At 35.4% G+C, this 14973-nt stretch overlaps 2 protein-coding genes across 2 annotated transcripts; both read right to left on the reverse strand.

Annotated features, from left to right (window-relative positions):
* Positions 1–1715: 1715 nt before the first annotated feature.
* LOC112564801 (coiled-coil domain-containing protein 137-like) lies at positions 1716–6915 on the reverse strand. The gene is made up of 7 exons (XM_025239878.1): positions 6739–6915; positions 6164–6309; positions 5159–5313; positions 4058–4113; positions 3105–3190; positions 2137–2216; positions 1716–1893 (listed from the first exon to the last, which is right to left on the reverse strand). Exons 1-7 carry the CDS (start codon positions 6825–6827, stop codon positions 1723–1725), a joined length of 783 nt encoding a protein of 260 aa, XP_025095663.1. The 5' UTR covers positions 6828–6915; the 3' UTR covers positions 1716–1722.
* Positions 6916–10085: 3170 nt separating this feature from the next.
* On the reverse strand, positions 10086–14971 carry LOC112564812 (IQ domain-containing protein K-like). Its single transcript, XM_025239889.1, has 7 exons — positions 14723–14971; positions 13677–13928; positions 13198–13295; positions 13034–13086; positions 12722–12799; positions 11236–11320; positions 10086–10948 (listed from the first exon to the last, which is right to left on the reverse strand). Exons 1-7 carry the CDS (start codon positions 14778–14780, stop codon positions 10790–10792), a joined length of 783 nt encoding a protein of 260 aa, XP_025095674.1. The 5' UTR covers positions 14781–14971; the 3' UTR covers positions 10086–10789.
* Positions 14972–14973: the final 2 nt, after the last annotated feature.

The raw sequence follows: 14973 nt of genomic DNA on the forward strand, positions 1-14973 counted from the left end.
TCTCTTATCTAAGTGTTTCATGTGTGACCTAATTGCACGTATTAAGGTGGTAAAGTGGCATCAGATAGAAATTGCACTTGGTGATTTTTATTAAAATAATACAACTTTGAAACACAAGCATCAGGGTTTTAGCATGTGTAAACCTTCCAAGGACCCTTTTAGCCTTTTCCTGTCGGCCCTGTGGGACGCAGAAAAATGATTATACTCCCGTGATGGCCATCAGCGTGCAAGTACACGAACTGTCCCTTCTCGATCAAAAACCTCGAGGGCTTAATGTATGAAACGGAGCCGTGGCCATACGTGTGGCGTCATTGACGGAAAGCTAAGAAGCGTGTGTCATCTCGAACAAGAGGGAAAACCAGGTTCGCGGTCATATCTCACGATTTTCCGTCAGTGACTCATAGCATTTTCAAAAGTCCGTGACTTCGGTAACTGCGCCGCTTCTTACATTAGACCTTTAAATTTGTATGAATAAAGAACCTTTGACCTTGTCTTGTAAAACCCGAATAGTATGACAGGTATTGATTGTTAACCTTGCTCTCTTGACAGTTCTGTAGGTCATGCCCCATATCGTTTTCAGATCGGTTAGGTGTCTTCTGCGCCGCTGTTCGCTCGGAAGCGGATCCGATAGGAAGAGTTCAAAGTGGACAAACATTAAGGTGAATGACTGCATCACGTTTCCCCCTTCCCCACACAGCTCGACCAACTGTTGCACACGATCATTAACCTCAGATGTTTTGATCTTCGTGGCCTGATGAGAATGACATTCCTAAACTTGGAGCTGGCGGATAAGGTTACCGATTTTGAAAGCTGGAATGCCGAGTTCATAACTGCACGTAGATGTGTGATGTCGATTCACAAAGCTGAAACTTTAATGAAATTTAAACTTCGTTTGAAGAAAGGCGGTCGTATCGAAATTTCCAAGTATTTTGTTTTCACTTGTTGGAGGAATGTTTAGAACCTGTTTTAATCGGTAAACATAATTATTTGCTCTTCAATCAGGTGTAGATAGCAACCATCTTTTAATATAGCGTTAGCATATTTTTTTTAGTTAAGTTTCTTTTCAGTTGTATCTTACAAAAAACAATGTGAAGTTTTATGAGATCTTGTATGCTGCGCTCGTTGATCGCAGGTGCGAATGGCGTACTTTATTACCGGATACTTAACTAAAGGATTGCTTTTGGAGGCTGAAATTTACAGGTTAATTCTTATATCGAATATATATATATGTGCAAAAAAAAAAAAAAAAAAAAAAAAAAAAAAGCGAACCATTCGTGTTTTCGACCATCATGGGACTGATCCTCCGACGCGCACTAACCGTTTATATGGTGTGTGCGGTCACCAGTGCGTCATCCATTATTATATAGCGTGTCATCTGTTTTACCACAAGTGTTGATGGTAAAAGTTGCTTTAGTCAGTCCGACCATGTGGAGGAGGACGCGAAGACGCTTTCGAGTGCGTTTCCATGGTTTAATGGTCTGCGATAGTCTTTTATGAGAGAAAGAGGAAGAATAAGAGCAGAAGCTTTACAGGTAAAATGGGTACAAAAGTATCTGCGGAGTACGCATGCTGTGGTTAAAAAAACAAAAACAAAACTGAAACCTGCTGAACACCGAGTCATCCCCTTTCCTTGTCTACCAGGGATGAGAGAAGTTTAATGGCAAAGTTACACACACACAAGCCAATCTCTGATACACAGGCAACAAAAAGAAAAATTATGGTTTAAGTCTTTTTATTTTGTCTATACAAGTCAATGACACTCTGACGTAGACTGTCCATTTTCAGCTGTTGGCCAGGAGACAAATTTTTCCGAAGGTTACATTTTCCAAGCTGGTGTGATGAAGCACTGTTCTCAAGCAAATTGTCTTTTAGCAACAGAGACTTCACCCAAGGCTGTGGATTAAATAAAATTTATACTTTAACTCCGAACACTTTCACTTTAAAACTTGAAATTACACACCCTCTGTTTTATTTTAGATAATTCAGGAGATCATCCCTATACCTCAAGAAAATGTGATGTCATAAAATTATTTCATGGACTTTTTTGCCGTCTGGGAGTAATCCTCTAAAACTATTAAACTTGAAAAGTTACAAACCTCATCTTTTTTTTCTTTAAAAGAAAAGCAAAAGCCATACCTTGTCAGACTGATTTGCTTTACGTGGGAGAGTTTTTATAATTGGTGGAGCATGAACCACTTCTCCAAATTCAACTTTATCTGGTAGAGAAGAAGGACAGCATAACATGAATGGAATATTTATAATTGTTTCTGTAAAAGCTACATTCCATACACTGACACAGATCAATTCATGAGTAATCCATTTGCACCAGCAATGCCTGAGTACACCCAATTATATGATTGAATTTCCAACTTATGTGGAGTCTTCATTCCAAAGTTCACATACTCTACTTGATTACTAACATTTTAGACTTAAAAAACCATCTATTCTGGGTAATGAGGCAATACCCCTAAGAGAAAGTATACACAAATTAGGAATACAGCTGTACCAAGGTATGTGAAAAATGTAAAGTCAACAATATTTATACTCTACAGCATATCCAAATCTAAGCAAAGAAAAATACACCGCACCCAGTTTTAAATACTCAAACAATCCAAAGGAAAATTTTTTGAATCCTCTGAACAAACAGTTAACAAGGAATTGATGAAATTTTGTCTTACACTAAAATCTTATGAATTTGTAAAAAGTATCCACTTTTAAGATGAAAGTTTATTAGTGTTTATGCTTTATACATCCTGAAATATCTATAGATATTGCATAATAAAAGCTATGACAAAAAACCACAAGGCAATGAATCATTAGCTAGTAAGCACAGAAGAAAACTGTACTCAGTATCCTCATGTTTTATGGTGAGTACCAAATCAAAGATATGTATTGCACAAAAATAACTAATAACAGCATGGAGCACAATAAAATGTTGATGCAATACTAGTCCCAGTTAAATCTAAGCTTGTGTATTCTGTACTATGACATGAGTTTTGTTCCGATAGATGTACATTTAGAATACGTTGAAAAAAGTTTTGAAATTAAACAAACAAAAAAAAAAACCCCTCAACACCTTATCTTCCTGTACTTGCTCAACTTACCTTGAAATTTATCAAAGTCTTCTGTTTTTGCTTGCTTCTTTTCTTTTTCTCTTTCTTTCTTTGCTTGCTTCCGCAGTTTTAATTTTCTGTCAATCGCAAAAATGAAGGAGATCACTTATTGTACTCTGGTGGTTTACTAACCACTACTGTGTTAACATGCAGTGACCACGACCAAATAACGCATGACAACTATTCTTGCATGCAGAGTCCAGTGTATTTGTTAAAAATATTAGGAAAAGAACAGATGTCATTATGTGGCTACAGCTTCTATGAAAATCAAAGCTAAAAGTACTCGACTTTCACTGACCAATTCTAATCTTTTCTTCAGAAAAAGCCAGCACCAACTTTTTAAAAGCTTTTTCATGTAATAAAAAATGTAAGAAAGAAATAGTATGAGCTACTTATGCAACACACAAGAGAAGGTATATATATATTAAAAACGAAATATAAACACAACCAATCATACTTCATGCTTGATGCCAAATAATACTGAACAATGCAGCTTTTTCTTGGTGTAATACAATCATATTAGCACTGCTATTAGTAAAAGAGGCAATTTTGAATTGGTGTTTTATGTTAAGCCACATCACATTGCTATATCACAGCAAGGCAGTCAGCCCTGTAAACAGATGCCACACACAGAAAAAGAACAGCATGCCTGAGACAAGAGCTGAACCCAGGACAGCCAACCCTCACTGTACTGGTGACAGGCACTAACAATCCCACCACCAGACAGCCCTAGCAGCAGAAGCAACTAGCATCCAACATAAGAACAGGACTCAGATTGTCTTATTCCCTACTAAGATATAAAGAAACAAACTCAAATTAAAAATATTATTACATAAAGACTGATGACAAAAATCAAACAGAAGAAATGAAAGTTTTATCTATTTCCTCTTGAATTACAAAGAAAAACAAAATCAAAATGATTAAAAAGAAATATTTGAACTTACTCTTTTTTTTTTGATTTTCCCTCATCTTCTTTGTGAGAGGAAGAGGTTCGGTCGATCTGAAAGAATGTCAACCTTTATATGAGAAAGAGTGTGTTTTGCTGTGAAATGTAACATGAGGTCAAATGATAAGTTATTACATGCTAATGTAGCCTACGAAAAAGCAAAATTTACACTGTTCACTTAAAAATTTTCTTAAGTCATTTATTTACAAAGAATATGGACAATAACTCCACAACTTTACAGTTTAGATAGAATTACAAAAATTCTTAAATTTTAGGATGATTATGTTAAATCTAATCAGATCTTTCACATCTCTTTATGATTTTAGCATGGATGTGTATAGGATGACTGCTGTCTGCCGAGACCAATGCTTAGCCTCTTGCAAAGTTCTCTGCTGTTAGTCTCAGCGAGCCTAAACAATGAATGTGACTAAACCGGAAGTTTTATGTACACTAGTCTCGTTTTAGTAGTTAACTGGAAAAAAATTGTCTGCAAGCAGTCCAGTAATACAAGTTCGTGATTTTAGTGCTGTGCATTTATCTGTGTTCATATATTTATTGATGACTAGTAATTAATAATACCCAAGACTTTGTTCTAAATTATGAATTATACACAGATGTAGAACACATACAGCCAAAAACACAACCATGCCATTTTCAACAAAAAAAGCATAAATTATTTTATGAGCTCAGAGTTTTTGTAATGTGGCTTCCACTTGAAACGGTTTAGTGTTTAGAAAACCACGCACAAGTCAATTCTTGACTATGACCCTTAGTTGATTCATCCATAACCCAAGTTTATTCGACCACAGTTCACAGTAACACACAGCAAGATGTACAATTACGTACACCTTTCTCTATGTGTGTCAGCCAAGGATGAAATTCACTTATTTTGTGGTCAAACTTTCACAAAGATAATGACACACCCATACACATGAAATTTAAAAACAAAATTGCTTAAACTGTATGAATATGCCTACAAATATGAATTACACTATGACTCTTGAAAAATCATGGCAGGTTAAAGTTCAAAAAGTAAAGCGAAAGCTTTTCTGTCAATAATGATCAAAAGCCTATTTTTTTCAGAAATAACAATGCACACCCTATACTTTTTTTCCAGTTGTGACTCTTTTATAACTTCTTTAGTTTCCATGTTGACACGATTCATAAATGCCTTATTAGTCTCTCCCTTCTCTTTCTGGAATACTGGTGCTTGAGGCATTGGTTCCAGGCAAGTATTAAGATCTTGTGCCTTTTCTGTTTAAAAAGAAAAAGTCCATGAAGAAGTTGCTGTGTTTATTATACTTAAAAGTAATAACAGGTCAAGAGAAGATATTATCAAAAAGATCTGCCTTTTAATAGATGGTCTTAGGACTTATGAGAACTTAATAAAATCTGCATTCCAAATGTCTGCTGGTCCATCCTAAAACTTAAGTATCATTATCAAAATATATAACAATACTTATAACTTTAATTTCTTTGTACAGTATGAGCTGCCAATTAAGAATAGCAGCAATGTAAGCTAATGTTGTGTGTTGTAACACAAACACTGCCCAAATAAATGTAACTTTTGTCGAGCAAAATATAAATTAAGAGAAAAAAAAGAAGCTTGTTAAAGTGCTAGGGCTACAGAGCTGGTGATGTAATTGTAGTACTACTGTAAACTATTCTGTCACTTCAGTGCTTGTACTTTAATTGGATGTTGAAAGTTTGGCCATAAAAAAACGTGGCTATCACATAATAGTAGGGATTGGCTATCACTGCCTAGGCCTCATGGTCTATGTGCCCTCTTAAAGTCACTTAAATATACGCTGGGTCTAAGCTTCACATAAACATTATATTATTCATCACAGCTGTAAAATATATCATAAAGTTTGGAATGTTACTTAGAGAGTTCTCGAAGCTATTCAAATTTGGTTCATATGAAATGAGCTTTAATTAGCAGCAATTTCCGTGTGAAAAATAACATTTGCGTTTAGTAGTAATACAGCGTATGATAAAAACTTGTGGTGAGGAGAAAAATATAAGCATATCAATGTCATCGCATCCATGAAACATCTTAAACATTTGAATAAAGTCTTTGATCCATATGATACTTTTTTCTTACTCATATTGCGAATGATTTCTCTTTTTTGCTTTCTGCTTTTCTTCTTCAGTTCTGCAGCCTGTTTTGTGTTGCGGATAAGTTCCTTAAACCTGCGTGGAACCTCCTGATCAAGGTTCTCTGGTGCATTGTCGCGCCCAGCAAACATCCTGCAAAACATACAGCACTCATAAGCTAACAACGATTTCTCAGTAACTGTAAACTATTTGCAAGTAAGGCGACGTGTCGAAAATTTTGGAAGAAAGTTGACTGAACAGCAATATAATTATTAGCTAAAACGATTACACTCTGTGAAGATACTGTTATAATTGGTTTTGTTGAGTGCACGTTTGACAATAACAATAACAATAACAATAGACTTTATTAATCCCAACGGGCAATTTAAACATGGGAGCTGTGCCCTGCGTCCAAAATATATGTATGGAAAAAAAAACAACAACACACACACAAACACACACACATGCACACAGCACACCTACCATCACACATACACCGCTGATAGTTCATCAGTGATTGAGTTATATTGAGTTGTTTGCTACGTTATAAAGATTTTGAACAAAGCAACATATAATGCTGACCTTTCTTTTCGCTCTCCATGGTAAAACGGGTCAACAAACTTTATTTTCTTATGTTTTTTGCTTTTTTGAGGCTTCGAAATTTTTCCCATTTTAAAGTCTCCTCGAGTCACTAAGGAGAACGAAGTTGGAAAAAGCGTGCTGTTGTAGTGCTGATGTTTAGAGTTGTTCCCCTTCGATACTGTTTCCGGGATGTCGTCTGCGTGAGGGCACGGAGTACAAACTTAAAAACAAAAAATCAAGCAAATAAACAAAACTAGATAGTGGGAATTACTTTGCGTGGTATCATCCTGATTTTATGCATGTTAAAAAAATAGCATTATGGAACTCTTTCAAACGAGATTTGTGGTATCATTTATGCGTAATGGAAAGAATTGTTTGTTTTTCCGAAGTGTTAAAAATAACAATATTATTAATAACATAGTACAAGGGTGGGCAAAATACGGACGTTTTTGGACCAGTCCGTCTGCTAAAATGTCAACTGCATTTGTTTTCCCTTTTTTTTTTAATTCAGCCTAGGTTAATTAGATTGAAATTTAATTTATAAAATACAGCAGCGTTAGAAATCGGCAGTCCGTAACATTCTAACACAAAGTACATGGATAACAATAACACGGCTGACATGTCTGCTGTCGTTAGAGTCGTCAAAGGAAAGACTGGTTTTAAAGTTTTATTGTGAGCGAATTCAAACAGCTTTACACAATCAATTCGTTAAGTAAACTCCATCATCTACTCATTTGTTGACCATTCCATTATCATTATAAGTTTGTTGTGTAGCAACAATTTTCTATGCATAAATCTTGGAAAATGACACCAATGTTTAGAACAAATTCTTTTTCTTTGATTACACAAAATTTATATATCTATATGTTCCAGGTGTGTGTGTTGGTCCATAATTTCTGATCAGCAAGAGCAGGGAATTGGATTGCTGATGATTTGTGCATCATGAAAAGCTATTTGAAATGATCGGGTATTGGTCATTTGCACAGTTTACACACTGTAGTCCCAGAAAAGAATGTCATGAAATGAATATTTCAAGTTAGAAAAAAGTGTAAAAATATGTTTAGCAGCGGCATTTGCATGCAGTACTACAAGATCTTTCAAGGTTTGATGTCCTGCCAATGCCAGCTACATGCAAGTGACTTTTTTGTGCAGAAACATTCATGTTTACAGTATAACTTTAATCTTTATGGAAAATCTTCTTCTTGTTACGGACAAGAAGAAAACGGGATTTCATCCCAGGAGCCCAGCAATACCTACACTGATAAAAACTGTAACTTGTCCCCGAAGAATAGCAAAACGAAGCCCATGGACTCTACAGCTGTTGTGTGGAACTCATTCCTAGCTCCTCCAAACATCCCTGGCAAAGGACCTCCTCCAGAACCACCAGTGGAGTGTTGCATGACTGGATGTGTGAACTGTGTATGGATCACATATGCTGAAGAGCTGAAGAAGTATTACAGTGATGGAGGTATAATGGCAAAGCAGGCCATAGAAAAAATTGAAAATCCTTCCCTTAAAGCCTTCCTTAAATTTGAGCTTGGCATTTGATGTTGAAAGTGTGGTAGAGGGAAATGTCAAAGTTAACCAGAGTTATAAGTTGCTGACAGGTTAATAGAATGTAAGCCTATAATTACTTAAGTCATGCTGCAATTTATTTTTGGGGTAAAGCTCAGGTTTATTTAATTCTGATATCAAGGAAGTGAAGTCCTTAAATACCCATTACCCATTTGTGGCTTCAAGGTGTACTGAAGTTGTTTGCACTGATATTTTGTATAGTCTAGATATGGTACTGAAATCTTATATGAAACTCAAACTTTAAGGTGTCCAGTTTATCAATCTTATTACTATAATATTAATAATAATTGCCATGTGGAGTTGAACTCAATGCAGTGTGAAAGAAAGACTTCAAACAAATTGACAACAAAGAAACAGAAGACTCAGAAAAGGGATGGAACTATGACAAACAAATGAAAAGTATGAATGAAGATTAGGAACAGAGGAATGAGCAAAGGAGTTTGCTTGATTATGAAAGTTATTAAAGAGATGGATTTTGAAGCTGGACTTGAAAGCTTCAAATCTAGATAAGCTCAGTAGTTAAAAGGCCAAACAATTCAACATGGAGGTCAGAGGAGAAGAAGGATGTGTTGACATGCTCTTGTCTGATTCATGGCGCAGAGAGGAGGACTACAGGAACAAACTGAAGAGACTTGGTGGTAAGGTGTCTGCAGATTAGGGGGATATGCTGGAGTAGGTCCATAAAGACAAAGGTAACGCAGTAAGGGCAATTTTGTAATCAGTGCAAGCTTGAACCAGTAGCTAGAAGAGCTCACACTGGTGGGGTAGAACATTGTTTTTGGCCTACAGAAGACAAGCGGCATTATTCTGAGTATTTAAAACTTTTTCAGTAGGTGATTTGAAGGATCAAGTAAAGAGTTAACAAGCCTTGAGAACAGATTATGTTTTAGCCAGAAAGCCGAATGTTGAACATTTATGTCTATGGGATTATGTCCCCTTGCATCACAAAGAAACAAGGTGCCTTTTTCAGGGATATTGAAAGAAAACCTTTTTAATGGTTTGAAGCTTAGACTAATGAATAGTTTTATTATACTGTATTCTTATACTGTTTGACATTACAATTCTAAAAGTTCAAGGAGTTTTGCCTGATCATTGATTGCTTACTGTCAGGTCAGTTTTTTTTTTTTGCATTATGGTTTCTAAATAAGCAACTGACTGGGTATTCTAGGGCAAGTGCACCTACTCTAACACAATTTGGTCACTCTCAGGCATTAGTTTCAGATGCATTGCCTGTTGAAAATAATGTGTGTTGTGCGCCATATAACCCAAATTCACATGATTCCACTCACCCACCCTACTTTCACACTACCTAAAAGACATGCCCTCTCTCTTCAAGATATGTTAAGGTATAAATGCTAAATATTGTGAATGCGTTAATATTAGCATATGACGTTATGAGTGGATATTATGCCATGCTAATATTAATCATATTAGTTCAGGGCAGTTGGTGGTTTAGTAGTTAAAGGGTCTTTCACCACAACAGTGAGAATTGGGTGTTGTGGGTTGTATCTTAGTTCCAACACACCCCTTTCTGAATGTGACCCCTGTTTATAGGGTTTTCTCCACGCACTCCAGTTTTCTCCTCCCTGTGTGTGTGTATGATGCATTTCATGCCTACTAATAATTGTGTGCTCATGTGATTTCATGTAAGAGCCTTGAACCTGCTTTTGTCGGTGGGTAGAGGCACTCTATGAATAAACATTATATAGTTATGTGCTTGTTTAAGATTGGTGCAAGATGGAAGTTCGTAATATCATGATCCAAACTCTGGCTTGATCAATGAATATGTTTTTAATTTACATTACTGAAATGTGTATAAATATAATTTTGGTTATATATATAAAAAAATTTTTTTGAAAGTGCTGTACTACATTGATCATTCTCATGACACATTAAATTAACTTTGTGAGCCTGAGAGAATGTATAAATAGCATCTGTTTAAAAATAGATAATTAACTAAGTTGATGTTAGAAGTTGACAATTTTTTTTCTTGAAAGTTCAGTCCCCAAACAAAAATTGACTTTGTAATCATAAAACCACGAGAAGAGGGATGCATCTGAAATTGAATAAGACTCAGAGAAAGCATTCAAATATTCAGTGAAAATATTCCAGCTGCATAAAAGTTTCTCCTGAAAACTGAAAGTGCGCAGTTATTTAATGTTGGTGCTATCCAGCATTTTCTTAAATGAGTAGAGGTGGGTGGGATAAATAGTCAAGTAATGTTCCTGACTAAATTGTAAAGTCTCTTGATGATTTGGTTTCCTCATTTCATGACCTTATTTTGGAGGTGCATCTTTTTGGAAACATACCTGCTTTGTTGGAAAAAAAACAAAAACCTTCACAATGTTGCAACTCTCCAAACCCCCACCATAAAAATGAACAGGTATGCCGCTGATTAAGAAATCAGCACCATGGAGAAGTTGTATCTGTAACAGCTAAACAAAGAAGCTAGAGGTTCACCAACAATGTTTCTACTTTATTCTGATTTTTCTTCTAGTTCTGGGGATGTAGTGTCACCCTTTTCAGGCATTTTGCTTTCCCAAAAGTCATTGACACAGCTTTGGATGTTTCTATTGATCTCTCGCCATTCTCGCTGCCACTGCCACAGTTCTTGCACTTCAGGAGTTTTTCGCACCTTTGGAGACAAGCAAAAGTTTATAACTATGAACATCAAAAAGGCATACCCCTGCCAAGCATGAACACAAAAGTTTCCAAGTACAATGTACTTAGTAGGCTGTGCCATTGTTCTGATCCACATTTATTAGCTCAATAAATAAATATTTACCTTTTTTTTAAGAGACTTGACATAGGCAGAAATCAAGACATTAGGATCTAATAAAATAACAAATGAGATGGGTACAAAAAAACTTTTTATATCAAAATGAACTGAAAGAAAAGAATTTAAACAAGGCAAAAATCCACCTGATATCCTCGCCAGCGTGATTGAATAACCAGAGCAGCTTCATCCTCTGTCCAGACCAAAGAAAGTGGCAAAGGTGGTCTTGGGCTAAAATGTATAAATAAATGAAACATAAATGTTAAATCTTAATAATAATAATAACGATGATAATAATAAAGGTATAAGTCATGTATTCTTCCTACAGCAATTCATGGTGCACGTATATAAGTATATACCTACATATGAACACATATTGGCAGCAGAAGGTAAAATTCAGATACTTTCAGAAGAAGAATTCCAGTGAATATGAAGTGGCAGTTCATTTGATGTGAGTGGACAGAAAAGGAACATGGACCAAATGTCCAAGGACTGTTCCAAAGACTAGCTCAAATGCATCAAAAGAGAAGCAGAGAGAATGAAGCAGTGTGTAGATACGAAGTGAGTTGGATAGGTAGGTTGGAGCATAGCCATTGAGACATAACAAAAGACTTTGACTCGAATACATTTAGAATCTTGGAGCGAGTTGAATATAGTAAAGAGAGGTGGGATGTCAGTTTTCGTCTTACAGATGAGATGGGCAGCATTATTTTGAAATGCTTGAGAATATGCCTTCATATCTGGCTAATGCGTTGGCAACGATAATAGTATCACGTGCCAGCTGAGGGTCTTTCTGGGACAGAATATTGTTGACTATGACCCAGGTTCTTAGCAGAGTCAGAAACAGAAATGGTAATATTGTTAAGCTGAAGAGGGAGGGAGAAAGGAAGCAGAGCAAGATTTGGGCATGTGCCAATAAGAATGGCTTCAGTCTTATTATAGAGTAAAAGTTTGTTGTTTGTCATCCAATTTCTTATATCTTTATAGTAGGTGGATGTGGAGGACAACAGCATCTATATCTTGTCAGGTGTTTCACTATCTTGGAGTTGAGAGTCATCCACGTACAGATGATGTGTGATGTGAAGTGATTAAGGCAGAGAAAGGACATGTACAGAATGAATAGAACAGGGCCAAGGAAGGACCCTGCGGAACACAGCAGGTCAGTGAAACAGAATGTTGATGAGAAAAGTCTGCTGAAAAGGTAGGCAGAAAACGAAGTGACAGCCTTGTTAACGATGCTAAATGATGAATAGGCTTAGAAGAATGGAATGGTCAATGGTGTCAAAAGCAGTGGAGACATCTAGGATGGTGAGTAGAGAGACTTTGATTAAAATCAGTTGACAGAAGAAGTTTGTTGAGAATCTGAAGAAGAGCTGTGAAATTGTCAATAGGCAGACTGGTGAAGCACCATCTTTTCTAAGAATTTGGACAAGAAAAACAGATTGGACACTGGACACTTCTCCAAGATTAGCATGTCATTCATGCCGCCAATGTGTGCTGTAATAAACTAATCCACTTCATAAAGACAGCATCTAATTCATAAAAAAGAATTCTTTTGTGGACAGTGGTCTCAACATGCCACTTAAAATATAACCACTTAAACTAAACATTCTGATTATATATTTCACTTACTTATCTTTGAGCCATTCTTTCACAAATGGAATTTCCATCAACTTAGTCTCTTCACGTCCAGTAAAGTTTGGATTCTTCCTGCACATAGTATCAAAAGACTTGGCTTGCAAAAAAGAGAGCCTTATAAGAAACTGTTTCCAAAATAATTTTTTTTGTTTTATTGAATTGTTCTTTGTTTTACTATCAATAAAGAGAAAAAGAAAAAAATTACGGAATAAAAGTTAATCACTCACATTTATCAAAAATGCATGCTGCATCTCTTTTTAAGCAGTCAGGTAGGGTATTTGGTTAATATCCTATTTTCATCCTTACCTGTATAGGTACTCCGACATAAAATCAAGAGCATTGAATTTCACCCATTTTCTCTGCAAATATAAAGAAAATTCATCGATAAATCATGCAAGAGAATAATTCTAAATAAAATAATTAGTGAATTATTAAGTTACAAGAAAGAAATATGAGCAAAAATATCTTGCCTGAAAGCATCTCTCTTCTTTTGCTGTTTTAAGTGTTTCTTCAAGTGCAGGAAGAATGTAGGGAAAGACATAGTGCTCCAAATAAACACGTGGTGGACCTAAAACAATTTTACAGTTATTGACAAAAAACACTCCATGGTTTTCTCATTCTTCTGTGTTTTCTTAAGCCTGACTATTACATATGGTTTTGTTTGACATTAAGACATACTGAAAATTAAGACAGCCTAGATTGTTTATGTTGATATTCACTCAGATTTAGAGAATAACAGGAGGTCAAGATTAAAATGGGAATTGAAATTCAGAATAAAATTATTCTTGGAAGGCTTGGTAATTATCTTGATCGCATTGACATTGAATAATATGCATGTTTTATGTTTGTGATAGATGGTAGGCGGTAGTAATAAATATATAGCAATATTCTTCACAAGAGACCACAGTTCTAAAACTACTTGATTATGTGTGTAAAATGTTGGACATACATGTGTCTTTTGGTGGAGCAGGTTGAGACTGAGGTGGTTTAGTAGTGGATGGTTTTTGGCAAAATGCGTAACCAATGCATGATGGATGGCTAATAGCAGGATCAACCTCTGCTGCGACATCAAAATCTACTGTTACTTTGGCATGCATTTGGCCATAGAAGACAGGAGTGTGCTTTGCAGGATCAAAGTCTTCATAGTCTGTTGAGACTGAAGCTGCATCATCATCATATGATGGACGCCTGGACTGAAATTCTATAAATAAATATTAATTGTTATAAGTATTTGATACATTCCAGAACATTTATAAAATGTATGCTAAAGGAGAAAAAAAGTTAATTTAGCACTGTATATTACAGTTAAAGTAGCTCCAAATTAATTATTACTTATTGCTATATTTTTGTTTAATTTTAGATCAATTAATTTAATTCTAAACAATTAATAAAAATTGCCAGTTCAGGTTTATAACCCTTTTGAGACTACTAATTAAGGTATTTACTTTTTAGACATTAAAGTCATATACCAAATTCAGTTTTTCACATGAGGCTGATGAACAAAGTTTTAAACAATAAATGATAGAATACATCATTACAAAACACATGTAGATAATTATCTTTTGAAAAAAAATAAAGCTGCTACAAACAGTAGCATAAGAATGGGAGAAATAAAAATGCCACGTCAATTTGCATATAAAGCTACATTATACTAGTATTCTTGCTTACCCAAATGTTGAAAATAGGAACAATTAAATTTAACTGCACACTAGATAAATAGGTTTGTAATTTATTTGATATATAAATTGAATACGGGTTTACTCTACTCTTTGGAAACTGTTTACTCAGTATGGCGTATGCACTTGGATAAACCTGTTCTGCAAACTTCTCATTATTTTAATTTCACTAGACACATACTGTCTACATTTAATTGCGCCTTTCATTATTAAACAAAAGTAACTAGTTTCAGTGGTCATCTTCAGCTCTGGATTTTTGTTATTTAGATTGTATTATGTACTATGCCTCTCACTACTTAAATAATGAATATTGCCTGACCTTTGCAGATGTCGTTCCACAAATCATTTGGTTTGGAAACTTGCGTGAGCACCGACATATTTATATATTTCTATTCTATTGTTAAACAGACAGTGAAAAAGAGTTCAGTTCACGACCTAAATCCAAAGAAGGGTTTGAATATAAAGCTATAAACTTCAAACTCGCATTTTTGTACTGCAAGATAGTTTCGCATGCCAAATATGGTTTACAACCGGAAAACAATCCGATGCACGCGCTTGCCCGTGAAATCC

This window comes from Pomacea canaliculata, linkage group LG1, assembly GCF_003073045.1.
Source record: "Pomacea canaliculata isolate SZHN2017 linkage group LG1, ASM307304v1, whole genome shotgun sequence".
NCBI lineage: Eukaryota > Metazoa > Mollusca > Gastropoda > Architaenioglossa > Ampullariidae > Pomacea > Pomacea canaliculata.